The sequence below is a fragment of the Heterodontus francisci genome, chromosome 46 (genome assembly GCF_036365525.1).
Source record: "Heterodontus francisci isolate sHetFra1 chromosome 46, sHetFra1.hap1, whole genome shotgun sequence".
NCBI classification, from domain to species: Eukaryota; Metazoa; Chordata; class Chondrichthyes; order Heterodontiformes; family Heterodontidae; genus Heterodontus; species Heterodontus francisci.
In genome coordinates, this window is record NC_090416.1 from 10,931,298 (window position 1) to 10,951,470 (window position 20,173).

At 51.5% G+C, this 20,173-nt stretch overlaps 2 protein-coding genes across 7 annotated transcripts in view; one reads left to right on the forward strand and one right to left on the reverse strand.

Annotated features, from left to right (window-relative positions):
- Nucleotides 1–9,729, reverse strand: part of LOC137356817 (tripartite motif-containing protein 46-like) — a 113,662-nt gene extending 103,933 nt beyond the window's left edge. For 3 of the 5 annotated variants that reach the window (XM_068022621.1, XM_068022616.1, XM_068022613.1), the window contains exons 1-3: nt 8,186–8,275; nt 7,351–7,442; nt 6,511–6,626 (exon numbers count right to left, since the gene is read on the reverse strand). The gene's annotated coding sequence lies outside the window, so the exon portion shown is untranslated. Of the gene's footprint in view, nt 1–6,510; nt 6,627–6,827; nt 6,912–7,350; nt 7,443–8,185; nt 8,276–9,683 lie in introns of those variants that run through there. The other 2 variants (XM_068022614.1, XM_068022615.1) reach the window with 2 other exon arrangements.
- Nucleotides 1–15,868, forward strand: part of dpm3 (dolichyl-phosphate mannosyltransferase subunit 3, regulatory) — a 68,857-nt gene extending 52,989 nt beyond the window's left edge. Inside the window, exons 1-2 of one of the 2 annotated variants that reach the window (XM_068022622.1) lie at nt 9,904–9,976; nt 14,242–15,868. In XM_068022622.1, the coding sequence (XP_067878723.1) occupies nt 14,294–14,572 (279 nt within the window). In that variant the 5' untranslated portion in view covers nt 9,904–9,976; nt 14,242–14,293 and the 3' untranslated portion in view covers nt 14,573–15,868. Of the gene's footprint in view, nt 1–9,903; nt 9,977–14,241 lie in introns of those variants that run through there. The other variant, XM_068022623.1, reaches the window with a different exon arrangement.
- Nucleotides 15,869–20,173: the final 4,305 nt, after the last annotated feature.

Consider the following 20,173-nt stretch of genomic DNA (forward strand, 5'->3'; position numbering starts at 1 on the left):
GTGGGGGAGAGAGATACTGTGTTGACTTGTTGAGTTGCACAACAATTCATTTGTTTGGTTCGCTTCCCCCACTCTCCTACACAACCCGCCCCACCCCCCCGCACCGCTGCTTTGAAGAAATTCTCCAGGAAGGCAACGTGATTAAACATGCAGGAAGACGGCCTTTCAGAAAGTCCTTGGCAACGACTTGGTGTGGGGGGGGGGGTGCATTTTTAAACCAGCCAGCTTATCAAAGGGAGGAAACCAGTGTTTCCTCAGGCTACCACTCATTCTAGTTCCTCTCCGCTTCCCTGCGTAAACAAACTTTGCCTCACAAGTGTTTTTTTCCCCTTGTTGTTGGGAAATATTTGGAGCTCTCGTTGCTATGTCAAGGAATCTCGCTCTCAGCTACTGTCAGCCGACAGCCTTGAGAATTACTATCAAGCTGCAGGGTGGAGGGGAGGGGGGGGATGGCAGGGATTGAAGTCTTGCACTTTTATAGCGCCTTTCATGTCCTCAGGGGGGGGGGCCCGACTTGGATTAGTTAACTCAGCAACGGGCCAGGGATTGGAGCCCTGGGATCTTCCTGTTCTGTGTAGCTCAGTCGTACACCTGGTGCTGAATTCAGCTATTTGGCCATGGCAGGGTTGGGGGAGCGCTAACCGTGAATGGTAAGGGAGGCAAAAATGTCATGGGGTCCACGAAACTGCATTCCACCCCTCCCCCCACATCCCCCCCCCCCCCCCCACCCCGTGTGCCGTCTCAGATGTGGTTATCACCCAAGATCAGACCATGATTGTCTGGGTTCTCGTCAGAAAAACCCTCCTACTCATCTGCCGGACCCCACCCCTTTGCAGGAGCCTTTACGGCTTTAAGAAGACAGGCTGCATGGGCTTCCGCGCAGCTGCTCCCCCATCTCCCACAGCAGGCTGCCCTTTAAGCCGGACTGCCTGCATGTTTTGACTGGCGCACTCTCCCGGGGATGGCTGCCCCCTCTTCCTGCACGCAACCTGCTCTCGTAGTTTTGGCTACATCGCCAGAACGATGTTTACTGAGAATGGACGCCTGGTCCTTTCCCACAGCTCTGCCGGCCCTTGGACTGGCTCCCAGCTTCTCCTGGGAGGGAACAACACATTCGACTCAAACTAACACACACACACACACACATCACTCACACATATACACACCACTCACACAGACAGACACACATCACTCTCACAATGGGCGCAGTGGTTAGCACCGCAGCCTCACAGCTCCAGGGACCCAGGTTCAATTCTGGGGACTGCCTGTGCGGAGTTTGCAAGTTCTCCCTGTGACCGCGTGGGTTTTCGCCGGGTGCTCCGGTTTCCTCCCACCGCCAAAGACTTGCAGGTGATAGGTAAATTGGCCATTGTAAATTGCCCCTAGTGTAGGTAGGTGGTAGGGAATATGGGATTACTGTAGGGTTAGTATAAATGGGTGGTTCTTGGTCGGCACAGACTCAGTGGGCCGAAGGGCCTGTTTCAGTGCTGTATCTCTAAATAAAATAAAATAAATAAATATACACACAGACAGACACACATCACTCACACATATACACACACACAGACACACATCACTCACACATATACACACACATAGACAGACACACATCACTCACACATATACACAGACACACATCACTCACACATATACACACACATAGACAGACACACATCACTCACACATATACACACACACACAGACACACATCACTCACACATATACACACACATAGACAGACACACATCACTCACACATATACACACACACAGACAGACACACATCACTCACACATTACACAGACACACATCACTCACACATATACACACACACACAGACACACATCACTCACACATATACACACAGACACACATCACTCACACATATACACACACACACACAGACACACATCACTCACACATATACACACACACACAGACACACATCACTCACACATATACACACACACAGACAGACACACATCACTCACACATATACACACACAGACACACATCACTCACACATATACACACACACACAGACACTCATCACTCACACATATACACACACACAGACAGACACACATCACTCACACATATACACACACAGACACACATCACTCACACATATACACACACACACAGACACACATCACTCACACATATACACACAGACACACATCACTCACACATATACACACACACACAGACAGACACACATCACTCACACATATACACACACACACACAGACACACATCACTCACACATATACACACACACACAGACACACATCACTCACACATATACACACACACACAGACACACATCACTCACACATATACACACACAGACACACATCATTCACACATATACACACAGACACACATCACTCACACATATACACACACACACAGACACACATCACTCACACATATACACACACAGACACACATCACTCACACATATACACACACACAGACAGACACACATCACTCACACATATACACACACACAGACAGACACACATCACTCACACATATACACACACACACACACAGACACACATCACTCACACATATACACAGACACACACAGACACACATCACTCACACATGTACACACACACAGACAGACACACATCACTCACACATATACACACACACACACACAGACACACATCACTCACACATATACACACACACACACACAGACACACATCACTCACACATATACACACACACACACACAGACACACATCACTCACACATATACACACACACAGACAGACACACATCACTCACACATATACACACACACAGACAGACACACATCACTCACACAGACACACATCACTCACACATATACACACACAGACAGACACACATCACTCACACATATACACACACACACACAGACACACATCACTCACACATATACACACACACAGACAGACACACATCACTCACACATATACACACACACAGACAGACACACATCACTCACACATATACATACACACACAGACACACATCACTCACACATACACACACACAGACAGACACACATCACTCACACATATACACACACACACACAGACACACATCACTCACACATATACACACACACATCACTCACACATATACACACACACACAGACAGACACACATCACTCACACATATACACACACACAGACAGACACACATCACTCACACATATACACACACACACACAGACACACATCACTCACACATATACACACACACACAGACACACATCACTCACACACACACACAGACACACATCACTCTCACACAGACAGACACACATCACTCACACATATACACACAGACAGACACACATCACTCACACATATACACACACACAGACAGACACACATCACTCACACATATACACACACACAGACAGACACATATACACACACACAGACACACATCACTCACACATATAAACACACACACACAGACACACATCACTCACACATATACACACAGACACACATCACTCACACATATACACACACACAGACACACATCACTCACACATATACACACACAGACAGACACACATCACTCACACATATACACATACACAGACAGACACACATCACTCACACATATACACACACAGACACACATCACTCACACATATACACACACACAGACAGACACACATCACTCACACATATACACACACAGACAGACACACATCACTCACACATATACACACACACACAGACACACATCACTCACACATATACACACACACAGACAGACACACATCACTCACACATATACACACACACAGACAGACACACATCACTCACACATATACACACACACACAGACACACATCACTCACACATATACACACACACACACAGACACACATCACTCACACATATACACACACACACAGACACACATCACTCACACATACACACACACAGACAGACACACATCACTCACACATATACACACACACACAGACACACATCACTCACACATACACACACACAGACAGACACACATCACTCACACATATACACACACACACACAGACACACATCACACACATATACACACAGACACACAGACACACATCACTCACACATATACACACACACACACAGACACACATCACTCACACATACACACACACAGACAGACACACATCACTCACACATATACACACACACACACAGACACACATCACTCACACATATACACACACACATCACTCACACATATACACACACACACAGACAGACACACATCACTCACACATATACACACACACAGACAGACACACATCACTCACACATATACACACACACACACAGACACACATCACTCACACATATACACACACACACAGACACACATCACTCACACACACACACAGACACACATCACTCACACACAGACAGACACACATCACTCACACATATACACACAGACAGACACACATCACTCACACATATACACACACACAGACAGACACACATCACTCACACATATACACACACACAGACAGACACATATACACACACACAGACACACATCACTCACACATATAAACACACACACACAGACACACATCACTCACACATATACACACAGACACACATCACTCACACATATACACACACACAGACACACATCACTCACACATATACACACACAGACAGACACACATCACTCACACATATACACATACACAGACAGACACACATCACTCACACATATACACACACAGACACACATCACTCACACATATACACACACACAGACAGACACACATCACTCACACATATACACACACAGACAGACACACATCTCTCACACATATACACAGACACACATCACTCACACATATACACACACACAGACAGACACACATCACTCACACATATACACACACACAGACAGACACACATCACTCACACATATACACACACATCACTCACACATATACACACACACACACAGACACACATCACTCACACATATACACACACACACAGACACACATCACTCACACACAGACAGACACACATCACTCACACATATACACACACACACAGACACACATCACTCACACATACACACACACAGACAGACACACATCACTCACACATATACACACACACACACAGACACACATCACACACATATACACACAGACACACAGACACACATCACTCACACATATACACACACACACACAGACACACATCACTCACACATATACACACACACAGACAGACACACATCACTCACACATATACACACACACAGACAGACACACATCACTCACACATATACACACACACAGACAGACACACATCACTCACACATATACACACACACAGACAGACACACATCACTCACACATATACACACACACAGACACACATCACTCACACAGACATACACAAACACACTCTCTCTCACACATGCACACACACAGAACACTCACACACCACTCACAGACAGAGACACACAAACTCACAGAGACACACACACGCAGACACTCAGGCAAACAAACAGACATACACACACTCACAGACAGACATACACACAGACAGACACTCAGGTAAACAAACACACAAACTCACAGACACACAGGCAAACAAACAGACACACACACACTGACACACAGACAGACACTCAGGTAAACAGACACACACACTCACAGACTGACATACACACAGACAGACAGTCAGGTAAACAAACAGACAAGCTCACAGACACACACACACTCAGGCAAACAAACAGACACACACACACTGACACACAGACAGACACTCAGGTAAACAAACAGACACACACACAAACAGACACTCAGGCAAACAAACAGACACACACACACTGACACACAGACAGACACTCAGGTAAACAGACACACACTCACAGACAGACAGACACTCAGGTAAACAAACAGACAAACACACACAGACAAACAAACACCCACACAAACAGACACACACACTCTCAGATGCACACACTCACAGACAGACGCACACTCACACTCTCAGACGCACATACTCACAGACACACAGACGCACACACTCAGACAGACGCACACTCATAGACAGACACACTCACAGACACACAAACAGACACACACACACTCACAGACAGACGCACACACTCACAGACAGACGCACACACTCACAGATGCACACACTCACAGACAGACACACACACACAAACAGACAGACACACAAACCATTCATCTGCCCACAGCTGTTTGGAAAATACAGTCAGCTCTATATAGGCCAGATTGTGCAGTATGTAGGGTACCTAACAGCGTCTGCGTTAGACCTGCCCCTCCCCTCAGCTCAAAACAGCTTTTCCTATTTCTGAAAGTGCGAGGTAAACAGGACCTCTGGGACCTGAGTGAAGAGGGCAAACACACAGCACCATCCTTGCATTTATGTAGCGCCTTTTAACAGAGTAAAACATCAAGTTCAGGCATGCTCTTACCCAATGGTGCAGCAGGCTCGAGGGGCTGTACTGGGCCCTACTCCTGCCTCACATGAGGAAGGGCGGGTGGCGTTCTCCCCGGTGTCCGAGGGCAACATTAGTCCTTCATCTAACACCTGAAACAAACGATCTGGGTCATTATCACCCTTCTGGCAGTGGGATCTTGCTGTGCGCAAATTCCGACATTACAACAGTGACCACGCTTCAAAAAAAACAAGGTATTTCATTGGCTGTGAAGCGCTGTGGGATGTCCTGGGGTGGTGGAAGGCGCTAGAGAAATGCAAGCCCTTGTTTTTTTCATCTGTCGGAGTCCTTACCTCTGCCGATTTGCCTCCTCAGTTACAGGTGATTCTAAGAGGCTGCTGTGCTTGGAAAACCCACCTCGCTCAAGAAAGGCAAGTCTTTAGGCTGCCTTGCAAAGAAAGCGGGAGTATTGGGTCCAATCCTGAGCCCCGCACTTTGGGAAGGATGTCGAGGTCCTGGAGAGGGTGCGGAGGGAGATTTTACCGGAATGGGAGCAGGGATGAGGGACTTCAGTTAATGGGGAGAGACTGGGAGAAGCTGGGATTGTTCTCCTCGGAGGAGAGAAGGTTAAGGGGGAGATTAACGCCCCGCCTGAAAGGGCGGTGGAAGCAGGTTCAATAATAACTTTCAAAAGGGGGAATCGGATAAATACTGGAAGGGGAAAAATTTGCAGGGCTGTGGGGGAAAGAGCGGAGGGGGGGGGGGGGGGAGTGGAGTGGGACTAATTGGACAGCTCATTCAAAGAGCCAGCGCAGGCACGATGGGCCAAATGGCCTCCTTCTGTGCTGTGCTGTTCTATGATTCTATTCTACGTACAAGAGAAATGTGCCTTTTGGTTGCTCCGACAAGAGGGCCTGAACTGGAGAGTTCTTTCTTCATCTGTCTGTTATCAGGGATTAGCGACTAGTCTGTAATCAAAACAGGAAAAGAGTAAAAGAGTCAGCAGTCAGACGGGACACATCTCTCCACAGTCCAGTCATGGAAAGCATCTTAAGTGATTGCTTGGCACCTTTAATGGCCTTTGAGCCCGAAGGTCGCGAGTTCTAAAAAAAACCAACAAAACACTGGGGGATGCGTAAACAGAATATTCACGCGGCAGATTAAGGAGCAGAGAGAGAAAAACAAGTATCTTTCTGCAATATCTCCCAAAATGCTGGACTGAAAGCTATAGCTGGTCGGAGGCTGGGAATTCTGCAGCAAGTAACTCACCTCCTGACTCCCCAGTGCCTGTCCACCATCGACAAGGCACAAGTCAGGAGTGTGATGGAATACTCTCCACTTGCCTGGATGGCTGCAGCTCCAACAACACTCAGGAAGCTCGACACCATCCAGGACAAAGCAGCTTGATTGGCACCCCATCCACCACCTTCAACATTCACTCCCTCCACCACCGACGCACAGTGGCAGCAGTGTGTACCATCTACAAGATGCACTGCAGCAACGCACCAAGGCTCCTCAGACAGCACCTTCCAAACCCGTGACCTCTACCAACTAAAGGACAAGGGCAGCAGATGCATGGGAACACCACCACCTGCAAGTTCCCCTCCAAGTCACACACCATCCTGACTTGGAACTATATCGGCCGTTCCACCACTGTCGCTGGGTCAAAATCCTGGAACTCCCTCCCTAACAGCACTGTGGGTGTACCTACCCCACACGGTCTGCAGCGGTTCAAGAAGGCGGCTCACCACCACCTTCTCAAGGGGCAATTAGGGATGGGAACGTGCCTGGGCCCTAAGCTCTGGGATTCCCTCCCTAAACCCGTCATCGTTTAAACCACTCCTTAAAGCCGACCTCTTTAACTTTATGGTCACATGTCCCTAATATCTCCTTATGTGGCTCGCTGTCAAATTTTGTTTGATTATGCTCCCGTGAAGCGCTGGTGCATTGAACTATGTTAAAGGCTGCTATATAAATGCACGTTGTTGTAATGATACTGCTTTGAGAAGTGTTTCGTTCTGTCTCAATGCCATTTGATAATCGCCCCTTCCCCCACTTCTGATGCACAGTTAGCACACTGGAGTTCTGTAAATAGTTAACCCAGAACTTGGCAGGATGAGGAAAGCGCAGGATGTCTAGAAATAAGATTCACGGTTCCACGTGGGAACTCAGTGACTGGTGATTGGGCATCGAGGGGTGGGGTCGGGAGCGGGTCCTGGGGAGGGCTGTGCAAACATACGCACGCCATGCGGGATCAATCACGACGGGCAGCCTTTTCCCCCTCCCCATCAGCTTGCATGACCGGCCAGCTGCTGCTGCTGCCGGGCGGCCGCTGGTCACCTGGCTGGCTATTCGCCCGTGGAAGGCATCGCGGGCCAGTCCGAGGTCGCAGGCCTAGCAAAGCAACAGGAGGGGGCCTTTCAGCCCATCGAACCTGTCTGGTCTGTAACTCAACTCCATCTACCCATCTTTGCTCCACAGCCCTCGATCCACTGAACCCAACAAAAATCTATCAATCTCAGTTTGGAAATTTCCAATTGACCCCTTCCTCCCCCCGGCCTCGACAGCTTTTCGGGGGGAGAGAGTTCCAGATTTCCCACTCCCCTTTGTGTGAAGAAGTGCTTCCTGACATCACCCCCTGAACGGCCTGGCTCGAATTTTAAGGTTCTGCCCCCTTGTTCTGGACTCCCCCTCCCCCCCCCACCAGAGGAAATAGTTTCTCTCTATCGACCCGATCAAATCCTTTAATCATCTTAAACCCCCCTCGATTAGATCACCCCCTTAATCTTCTACACTCGAGGGGAATACAAGCCCAGTCTGTGTGACCTGTCCTCGTAATTTAACCCTTTCAGCCCCGGGATCATTCTGGTGAATCTGCACGGCACCCCCTCAAGAATAATATATTCTTCCGGAGGTGCGGGGCCCGGAACTGAACCCAGTTATTCCAGATGGGGTCTGAACAGAGATTTCTATGAGTGAGCGATGAAGTGTTTCGAGGGGACTGGCACAACATGGCGGATATTAGCCTGGCACCAGGAATCAGAGGATAAAAAGCAACAAAAGCATATTTAAAAAGAAACTGGGCGTTGGTGGAAGTGAAACCAGAGCTTTACCCTAGCACCAGCTTTGGTTTTAAGTTATTTCTGACCATTTAAAGTTGTTTGAAGTCCTTTCCCCCCCCCCCCCAACCTAACCTAACCTAACCTAACCTAATGAACAGCAATGAGCTGGTGGCAGTTTCCATGGAAACTCCTGAGGGCCCAGGGCAGCAGCCACGCGCATGCGCCCAGGGCGCGGGGTTGATGGGGGGGGGGTGTGGAGTGGGAGGTGGATTCTGGGGGATGTAGTCGCGCCAAGCCGGATGTGACGGCAGTTTACGGAGAGGGGCGACGGGAACTACAAGTCCCAGAACGTCAGGCGCGGCGGCGGATTTCCGGGTCTGTTGGAGAGCGGCGGGAGGAGGAGGAGGAGGAGGAGGAGGAGGAGGAGGAGGAGACTACAGGTACTGGGGTTGTGTAGCGGGCGAGGGATTGGAGAGGAGAGAGTGGACTGGACTGGGTTGAAGCGCGGCTGAATGGTTTCAAGCCTCTTGGGTAGCTTGAGTTTTTTCACGGAGCTTCCAGGAGGGAGCGGATAGCACTGACGTCACCGGCCCTGGTGGTGTTTGGTGACGTCACCGGCCCTGGTGGTGTTTGGTGACGTCACCGGCCCTGGTGGTGTTTGGCGACGTCACCGGCCCTGGTGGTGTTTGGCGACGTCACCGGCCCTGGTGGTGTTTGGCGACGTCACCGGCCCTGGTGGTGTTTGGCGACGTCACCGGCCCTGGTGGTGTTTGGCGACGTCACCGGCCCTGGTGGTGTTTGGTGACGCCGCCATTCTGCAGCGAGGAACTCACCTGACTCCCCAAAGCCTGTCCACCAGCTACAAGGCACAAGTCAGGAGTGTGATGGAATACTCTCCACTTGCCTGGATGGGTGCAGCTCCAACAACACTCAAGAAGCTGGACACCATCCAGGACAAAGTAGCCCGCTTGATTGGCACCCCATCCACAAACATTCACTCCCTCCACCACTGTCGCACAGTGGCAGCAGTGTGTACCATCTACAAGATGCACTGCAGCAACGCACCAAGGCTCCATCGACAGCACCTTCCAAACCCGTGACCTCTACCAACTAGAAGGCCAAGGGCAGCAGATGCATGGGAACACCACCACCTGCAAGTTCCTTCACTGTCGCTGGGTCCAAATCCTGGAACTCCCTTCCGAACAGCACTATGGGTGTACCTACCCCGACATGGACTGCAGCGTTTCAAGTAGGCTGCTCACCACCAAAGGGCAATTAGGGATGGGCAATAAATGCTGGCCTAGTCAGCGACGCCCACATCCCGTGAAAGAATACAAAAAGAGCGAGGGTAGTTCTCTCCGCTCTTCCTTTTTCTCACTCTGTCCCTTTTCTTTCACACTCACACATTCTCCCACTCTCACTCTTTCACACTTTCTGTTTCTCCGATTCCCTCTTGTTCACCCTTTCCGGCTCATGTTCCATTTCTCTGTCTCTGACACACTCTCTCACTCCATAATGGGAGCGGGAGTAGACCATTCGGCCCCTCGAGCCTGCTCTGCTGTTCAGTATAGTCATGGCTGATCTATGACCTGAGCTCCATTTTCCCACTTATGCCCAACATCCCTTGAATCCCGATCTATTCCTGTGGCTGGGGGAGGCAGTTATAGCTTGAGGTTAACAATCCATTCAATGTCTTCAGCTGATGCATTGTGAATGGTTGTGGTCCCACCAGGAATGGGTGTCTCGGGACACGATGTGGGCGATGGCCTGTCTTGGAAGACCACAGTCCCAATTGGAGCCGGTCTTCACGTTCCACTTGTGGCCACATCTTTCCCGGCCCATCCTCACGTGGTTGAGGGCTGTCCAGATTTTCCGTGGGAGGTTGAATCTTGGGACTTCATCGCTCGGGCCAGTTACCAAGTTGCGGTCGGTGATGTTAGCAGTCGACCAGGAGGTGTGCCATCGAGAGGTGGGGGCTGTCGCCTGTTTGTAAGGTGTAGGGCGTGGAGTGTGTTCCAGTAGGAGCCACGCGATTTCAGTCATAGTCACTTACAGCACAGAGGAGACCATTCAGCCCATCGTGTCTGCACCGGCTCGCCGAATGAGCAATTCACCTAATGGCATTCTCCTGCCTTCTTCCCATAACCCTGCACGTTCTTCCTTTTCATATAACTGTCTAATTCCCTTTTGAATGCTTCAGTTGAACCTGCTTCCACCACGATCTCAGGCAGTGCATTCCAGACCTTAACCACTCGCTGTGTGGAAAGGTTTTTCCTCATGTCACTTTTACTTCTCTTACCAAATGCTTGAAATCTCTGCCCTCGCGTTCTCGATCCTTTCAGGAGTGGGAACGGTTTCTCCCTATCTACTCTGTCCAGACCCCTCATGATTTTGAACACCTCTATCAAATCACCACTCAGCCTTCTCTTCTCCAAGGAAAACAGTCCTAACTTCTCCAGTCTACCTTCTTAACTGAAATTCCTCATCCCTGGAACCATTCTCGTGAATCGTTTCTGTACTCTCTCCAATGTCCTCACATAGCACAGGAAGCCACTTGAGTTGGTCTCCATGTTCTAGAAATAATTTCCCGGAGGTGAATATCTACCATGTTTGTGTGGCAGAGCTCAATACAAGCGTAGGGAAAGCAGCTCCCAACTTTGGCCGACTTGCAAAACGCGCATGGGATAACACCTTTGTCGGTGTCCCCCCCCCCCCCCCTTTTTTTCTCGGTCTCTCCCCCCCCCCCCCCCTTTCTCGGTCTCTCCCCCCCCCCCCCCTTTCTCGGTTTCCCCCCCCCCCCTTTCTCGGTCTTTCCCCCGCCCCCCCCCCCTTTCTCGGTTTTTCCCCCGCCCCCCCCCTTTCTCGGTTTTTCCCCGCCCCCCCCCTTTCTCGGTCTTTCCCCCGCCCCCCCCCCTTTCTCGGTCTTTCCCCCCCCTTTCTCGGTCTCTTTCTCCCCCCCCCCCCCCCTTCTCGGTCTCTTTCTCCCCCCCCCTTTCTCGGTCTCTTTCTCCCCCCCCCCCTTTCTCGGTCTCTTTCTCCCCCCCCCCTTTCTCGGTCTCTTTCTCCCCCCCCCCCCTTTCTCGGTCTCTTTCTCCCCCCCCCCCTTTCTCGGTCTCTTTCTCCCCCCCCTTTCTCGGTCTCTTTCTCCCCCCCCCCTTTCTCGGTCTCTTTCTCCCCCCCCCCCTTTCTCGGTCTCTTTCTCCCCCCCCCTTTCTCGGTCTCTTTCTCCCCCCCCCCCCCCCTTTCTCGGTCTCTTTCTCTCCCCCCCCCCTTTCTCGGTCTCTTTCTCTCCCCCCCCCCTTTCTCGGTCTCTTTCTCCCCCCCTCCCCCCTTTCTCGGTCTCTTTCTCCCCCCCCCCTTTCTCGGTCTCTTTCTCCCCCCCCCCCTTTCTCGGTCTCTTTCTCCCCCCCCTTTCTCGGTCTCTTTCTCCCCCCCACTTTCTCGGTCTCTTTCTCCCCCCCCCTTTCTCGTCTCTTTCTCCCCCCCTTTCTCGGTCTCTTTCTCCCCCCCCCCCCCACCTTTCTCGGTCTCTTTCTCCCCCCCCCCCTTTCTCGGTCTCTTTCTCCCCCCCCCCCTTTCTCGGTCTCTTTCTCCCCCCCCCCCCTTTCTCGGTCTCTTTCTCCCCCCCCCCCCCTTTCTCGGTCTCTTTCTCCCCCCCCCCCCCTTTCTCGGTCTCTTTCTCCCCCCCCCCCCCCTTTCTCGGTCTCTTTCTCCCCCCCCCCCCTTTCTCGGTCTCTTTCTCCCCCCCCCCCTTTCTCGGTCTCTTTCTCCCCCCCCCCCCTTTCTCGGTCTCTTTCTCTCCCCCCCCCCCCCTTTCTCGGTCTCTTTCTCTCCCCCCCCCCCTTTCTCGGTCTCTTTCTCCCCCCCCCCCCTTTCTCGGTCTCTTTCTCCCCCCCCCTTTCTCGGTCTCTTTCTCCCCCCCCTTTCTCGGTCTCTTTCTCCCCCCCCCCCTTTCTCGGTCTCTTTCTCCCCCCCCCTTTCTCGGTCTCTTTCTCCCCCCCCCCCCCTTTCTCGGTCTCTTTCTCCCCCCCCCCCCCTTTCTCGGTCTCTTTCTCCCCCCCCCCCCTTTCTCGGTCTCTTTCTCCCCCCCCCCCCTTTCTCGGTCTCTTTCTCCCCCCCCCCCCCTTTCTCGGTCTCTTTCTCCCCCCCCCCCCCCCCTTTCTCGGTCTCTTTCTCCCCCCCCCTTTCTCGGTCTCTTTCTCCCCCCCCCCCTTTCTCGGTCTCTTTCTCCCCCCCCCCTTTCTCGGTCTCTTTCTCCCCCCCCCCTTTCTCGGTCTCTTTCTCCCCCCCCCCTTTCTCGGTCTCTTTCTCCCCCCCCCCTTTCTCGGTCTCTTTCTCCCCCCCCCTTTCTCGGTCTCTTTCTCCCCCCCCCTTTCTCGGTCTCTTTCTCCCCCCCCCTTTCTCGGTCTCTTTCTCCCCCCCCCCTTTCTCGGTCTCTTTCCCCCACCCCCTTTCTCGGTCTCTTTCCCCCACCCCCTTTCTCGGTCTCTTTCCCCACCCCCTTTCTCGGTCTCTTTCTCCCCCCCCCTTTCTCGGTCTCTTTCCCCACCCCCCCTTCTCTTCCCCCTTCATGCTCTGGGGGAGAAGAGAAAAGTTTTGCCCGAGCTCCAGTTTAAACCGTTTCTTTCCCACAGCCCGAACAAGTGGGTGATGAACTCTGGGCCTATCATTGGTCTTCATTTCTCTCTCTCTCTCTCTGCTGCAGGACGAACACACCATCCGCCCGGGGGTCCCCGCTGCTTGAGAAGCTCGGCGCCATGACGAAGCTGGTGGAGTGGCTGCTGGGACTGGCGCTGCTTGGCGCAGTGTGGGCGGGGCTGGCCTTCGACCTCCTGGGGCTGCGCCTGCCCGAGCCGGGCCGCCAGCTGCTGTGGCCCCTGCCCGCCTACCTGCTGGTGGCATTCGGCTGCTTCTCCCTGGCCACCGTTGGCTACCGGGTGGCCACCTTCAACGACTGCCAGGCCGCGGCGGAGGAGCTGCAGTCGCAGATCCGCGAGGCGAGGGAGGACCTCGCCGGCAGAGGCTTCCGCTTCTGAAAGGGCAGAGAGAGAGAGAGACGGTGTTTCGACCCGGGGGAGTTGGGGATTAACCATGGCAGGACTGCAACATTTCACCCCAGGAGCCATCTCTGTGCGTTGGTCCTTTAAGCGTCAATCCTGATCATGGTCTAGGTCAGGAACTGCGACTATCTATCAGAAAGACCTTCCACTGCCCCTATCCAGAACACCCCAGGACGATGACCTCTCACCCCGCCCGCAAGACATCCCACACAGCCCAGGAAGACGTTTCAAATCCAACAAACAACCCGCCGCAGGAAGACTGCAGTTCCACAAGACGTGCTTGCGTCTTTTGACCTGCCGTGGCGTGGGGGTGCCACGGTTAAAGAGGGCAGGATTCACCCGGCCCTGATGCCCACTGGGCTCGCTCGGCCTGCTCCTGCAGGCCTCCCTGTCCATCATCGTCCAGGCTACGGATTTGGTCTCCCCGCCCCGCTGAGCCATTCCAATACAGCAGGCACCGCTGGGGGGGGGTGCGTGTATACAGTTCACCGCAGTTCCCATGCGTTGTGTTGATGGGTGGAGGAGAGGGGAGGGAGGGGGGGAAACGGCACATCATGACCGCCAGCCAATTTTGCAGCCCTGTGGGGGAGTGGGACCACTGAATGCGATGCCGCCTGTGGACAAATAGCCGGCGGACCCATGCATTATCGTCATGCGGGTGAGTTACTAAGGACGGGGGAGGGGAATAGGCTGCACCTTCTTGGTGGGGCGAGGTGGAGGGAGAGGGAAGTGAATCAACCACAGAAGGTGTTGGGTGTACGTTGCGGGGAGGTTGGGGAGGGCGTGGGGATTGGTTCATAAGAATGAAACTGTGGCTTTAAAAGATCCCGGAACGTCCCCCCCTCCCCCGCCCCCAGAACCAGCTTCACACCGAGGCAAGGGCCCTCACTGCCACTAATGGAGGTGCTGTCGTCCGGATGAGATGTTAAACCGCGTATCCCAAAGCGAAGCGATTTAATGATGCCCGAAGGCTCCGATTTGAGTGTGGAAGCTGTCGCTGCCTCGGTGGGGGGGGGGGTGGGGGGGCCTGGTGTGGGGGGAGGCTGGGAGTCTGCAGAGCTGGTGCTCAGGAGACAATGGAATAAAACACGGTTGAGAACCGGCGCTACGCGGGCGTTCATTGTCGGCTGGCGGGCACTGTTCCGTTCACTCGGTTTTCAGTGACTCCAACCACAGCAGTCTGTCCCTATTCACTGGACCAAAACTCCTTTTGTAACTTGAAACAAAAAGCTCAATAAATCACCTCCTCTGCTCTAGCAGAAACAGTCTCTACCTCAAGCGTCTCCGCGTAATAACTTGCATTTATATAGCGCAATGTGCATCACAGAAGCATCCGAATTCAACACCGAGCCACGTAAGGAGATATTAGGGGACGGGTGACCAAAAGCTCGGTCAAAGAGGTCGGTTTTAAGGAGCGTCTTAAAGGAGGTGAGAGAGAGAGAGGCGCGGAGAGGTTTAGGGAGGGAATTCCAGAGCTTAGGGCCCCCAGGCAGCTGAAGGCACGGCCGCCGATGATGGAGCGATGGGGATCAGGGGGGATAATTACAGTTTCTCATCCCTGAGATCATCCTGGTGAATCTATGCTGTACGCTGTCTCTGAATTTAATGTCCTTTCTATAACGGAATGTCCAGACTTGCGCACACAACTCTTAACTGTGGCCTCATCGTTGCCTTGTATGGGTTTATACCCAGAAAGGTTGCTCGCACTGCCCTTGCCATCCAAATAATATGGCGTCAACCATAGCTCAGTGGGGTGTGTTTCGCCTCGCAGTCAGAAGGTCGTGAAAGGTGCTATAGAAATGCAACTTCTTTCTAAACGTGGTGTGGCAGGGGGATGATGCTGGGTGATGTTGAGGAGGAGCGAGAGAAACTTAGACTCTTATCATTCAAACAGAGGTCCGGAGAAGATCGGAGAGGTGTTGACAATTGTGGGTTAAGCCGGGAGAAAATTGTCCTCGAAAGGAATACATTTCATATTGTGACCGAGTGAGCAATGGGAGATGTTAGGGGCTGCTTTTCTAGGCCAAGCAGAACGCTGGTAGGACAGGGAATGTCCAAGCAGAATAATTGAGGGACACAGAATGCAGAATCGGGCTCGAAAGAGAGGCGTGAAAGCGCAAATTTGAGATGGTGTACAAAGCGGGCAGGGGAATGGGACTGGGAAATGGGCCGAATGGCCTTCTCCTATGCTGTAGGGTGTTGGGCCAACCAAGAGGAAAGTGACACAATTCTGATATCTTCACAAGCAGGTTACAAACACTTCCCACTCGGGTTCAAGGGAGACCGAAAGGTTCTCTTCCAGCCCAGAGCAATGAGAGGCTTCATTTCCTGATGTCTTCCCGCCACAGCCAGTGTTCGAGACATCCTGTTTCCTGTCCTTCAGTCAATTCTGGGAAGGGGCAAGGTTGAGTCAGTATGGGAACGATGGCCTAACATACTCCTCTGGGTAATCTGTCATTGATGAATGATTTCAGTTTTAACCGGAGGAATAATTCCCAAAGCTGGTGTGTTCAAGAGAAATTGCCCCACTATCCAGAAGGCAAAATGTGTGAATTTCACGGAATCTAATCGAGGGGTTTGGGGGGTTTATATTTAGAATTACAGGGACCCAGGAGTGAGTTACAGACTGGAATCTAATCGAGGGGTTAGGGGGGTTTATATATAGAATAACGGATACCCGGGAGTGAGTTACAGACTGGAATCTAATCGAGGGGTCCGGGGGGTTGATATTTAGAATTACAGGTACCCGGGAGTGAGTTACAGACTGGAATCTAATCGAGGGGTTCGGGTGGTTTATATATAGAATAACAGATACCCGGGAGTGAGTTACAGACTGGAATCTAATCGAGGGGTTCGGGTGGTTTATATATAGAATAACAGATACCCGGGAGTGAGTTACAGACTGGAATCTAATCGAGGGGTTCGGGGGGTTTATATATAGAATAACGGATACCCGGGAGTGAGTTACAGACTGGAATCTAATCGAGGGGTTCAGGGGGTTTATATTTAGAATTACATATACCCGGGAGTGAGTTACAGACTGGAATCTAATCCAGGGGTTCAGGGTGGTTTATATATAGAATAACAGGTACCCGGGAGTGAGTTACAGACTGGAATCTAATCGAGGGGTTCAGGGGGTTTATATTTAGAATTACAGGTACCCGGGAGTGAGTTACAGACTGGAATCTAATCGAGGGGTTCAGGGGGTTTATATTTAGAATTACAGGTACCCGGGAGTGAGTTACAGACTGGAATCTAATCGAGGGGTTGGGGGGTTTATATATAGAATAACAGATACCCGGGAGTGAGTTACAGACTGGAATCTAATCGAGGGGTTCGGGGGGTTTATATTTAGAATTACAGGTACCCGGGAGTGAGTTACAGACTGGAATCTAATCGAGGGGTTCGGGGGGTTTATATATAGAATTACAGGTACCTGGGAGTGAGTTACATACTGGAATCTAATCGAGGGGTTCGTGGGGGGTTTATATATAGAGTAACAGATACCCGGGAGTGAGTTACAGACTGGAATCTAATCGAGGGGTTCGTGGGGGGTTTATATATAGAGTAACAGATACCCGGGAGTGAGTTACAGACTGGAATCTAATCGAGGGGTTCGGGTGGTTTATATATAGAATAACAGATACCCGGGAGTGAGTTACAGACTGGAATCTAATCGAGGGGTTCGGGGGGTTTATATTTAGAATTACAGGTACCTAGTGCCATTGCCTCTGCAAACCTCAGTGCATCCAAAGAATTGTTTTGGGTGAGATTCGAAAAGGACAAACCTCTGCTTGAAGCCAAGGTGGGAGGTGGTGCTGAAAATCGGACCAAAGATCGTAGCTGTTGCCAGCCAGTGTGTTCCCACTCCCCTCCGGTGACTGCTGCTGTGGTACATGTGGACGCTGCATGGATTGGTGCTGTGGCTACGATGCCTGCTGTGGCCAAATAGCCCACCACACTGTTCAGACTCTTCCTGTGAAGAAATGTTGTTGGAGGCACCTGGATCCCATACAGCTCCACACACCGTCCCATCCTTTCTCCGACCACTGACCCTCCCCCCACCCCCCCCCTCCGGCTTGTGCTGACACCTGCAGAGGAGGAGGGGGGAGAATGGGAATCTGGATAAAGAACACAGCCAAGTGGGGCAGCGCAGTGGTTAGCACCGCAGCCTCACAGCTCCAGCGACCCGGGTTCGATTCTGGGTACTGCCTGTGTGGAGTTTGCAAGTTCTCCCTGTGACCACGTGGGTTTCCTCCGGGTGCTCCGGTTTCCTCCCACAGCCAAAGACTTGCAGGTTGATAGGTAAATTGGCCATTGTAAATTGCCCCTAGTGTAGGTAGGAGGTTGGTGGGGATGTGGTAAGGAATATGGGATTAGTGTCGGATTAGTATAAATGGGTGGTTGTTGGTCGGTACAGACTCAGTGGGCCGAAGGGCCTGTTTCAGTGCTGTATCTCTCTATGACTCTTCAGTGTGAATGATGGCTCCCTGTTTTTTTTTTGAAATTGCATTTATTAAAACATTTATGAGACAAAGTATATCAACATAACCAGAACTGTATGCTTTCATTTTAAATAAAATACAAAATACAGGCAAACAACACGGTCATGTGAAACCACTTCAATGAACCAATCTCTCAAATAGCTTGCTCCAGTGAGTGTGTCCTGGGTCCCTCATTTGTAGTAACTGTTTTTGTGGTTTTGGTGTCCATATTACAAAAAAGGGGATGTTGAGGCACTGAGTAAGGTGCAAGGAATGATGAGGTTATAACGATAAGGAAATATTGAACAGACCGGGGTCTCTTTTCTCTAGAGTAGAGAAGGCTGAGGGGTGACCTGATTGAGGGCTTTAAAATGATGAAAGGGTTTCGAGAGGGTAGACGTAGAGAAGATGTTTCCACTTGTGGGGGGGAGACCGGAACTAGGGGGCCATCAATATAAGACAGTCATTAATAAATCCAGTGGGGAATTCAGGAGAAACCTCTTTGCCCGGAGAGTGGTGAGAATGTGGGACTCGCTACCACAGGGAGTGGTTGAGGGGAATAGCGGAGATACATTTAAGGGGAAGCTGGATAAACACATGAGGGAGAAAGGAATAGAAGGATATCGGGAGAGTGGGGGGTGGGAGGAGGCTCGTGTGGAGCAGAAACACCAGCACGGAGCAGATGGGCCGAATGGCCTGTAAATGCTACCTAATTAATTTACATGGACTGTAGACTCAAATCTCAAGAGTGGAATAGCAGAATGTCGGATGGCAAAAAAAGCGGAGGGGGTGGTGACAACATGGCGGATTGAAACAGCACCTGGCACGCCACTCAAATCGCCCCGCTCCGCAAGGTCCCATCATCCAGTATCTTCCAGCTCAGTCTCCCTGGGTTAAGGGGCGACAGGTGGGCGGTGGCAGTGGGAGAAAGGGAAAAGCCAGAGATTACCCCCCACCCCACCACCACCTCAATCCGCGTCGCGCTGGGACGGAATCGGACTGGCCCGCGATGCCTCCCAAGGGCGAATAGCCAGCCGGGGAGAGGGAAAAGGATGCCCGTCGCGATTGTTTCCCGCATGGCGTGCGTCTGTTT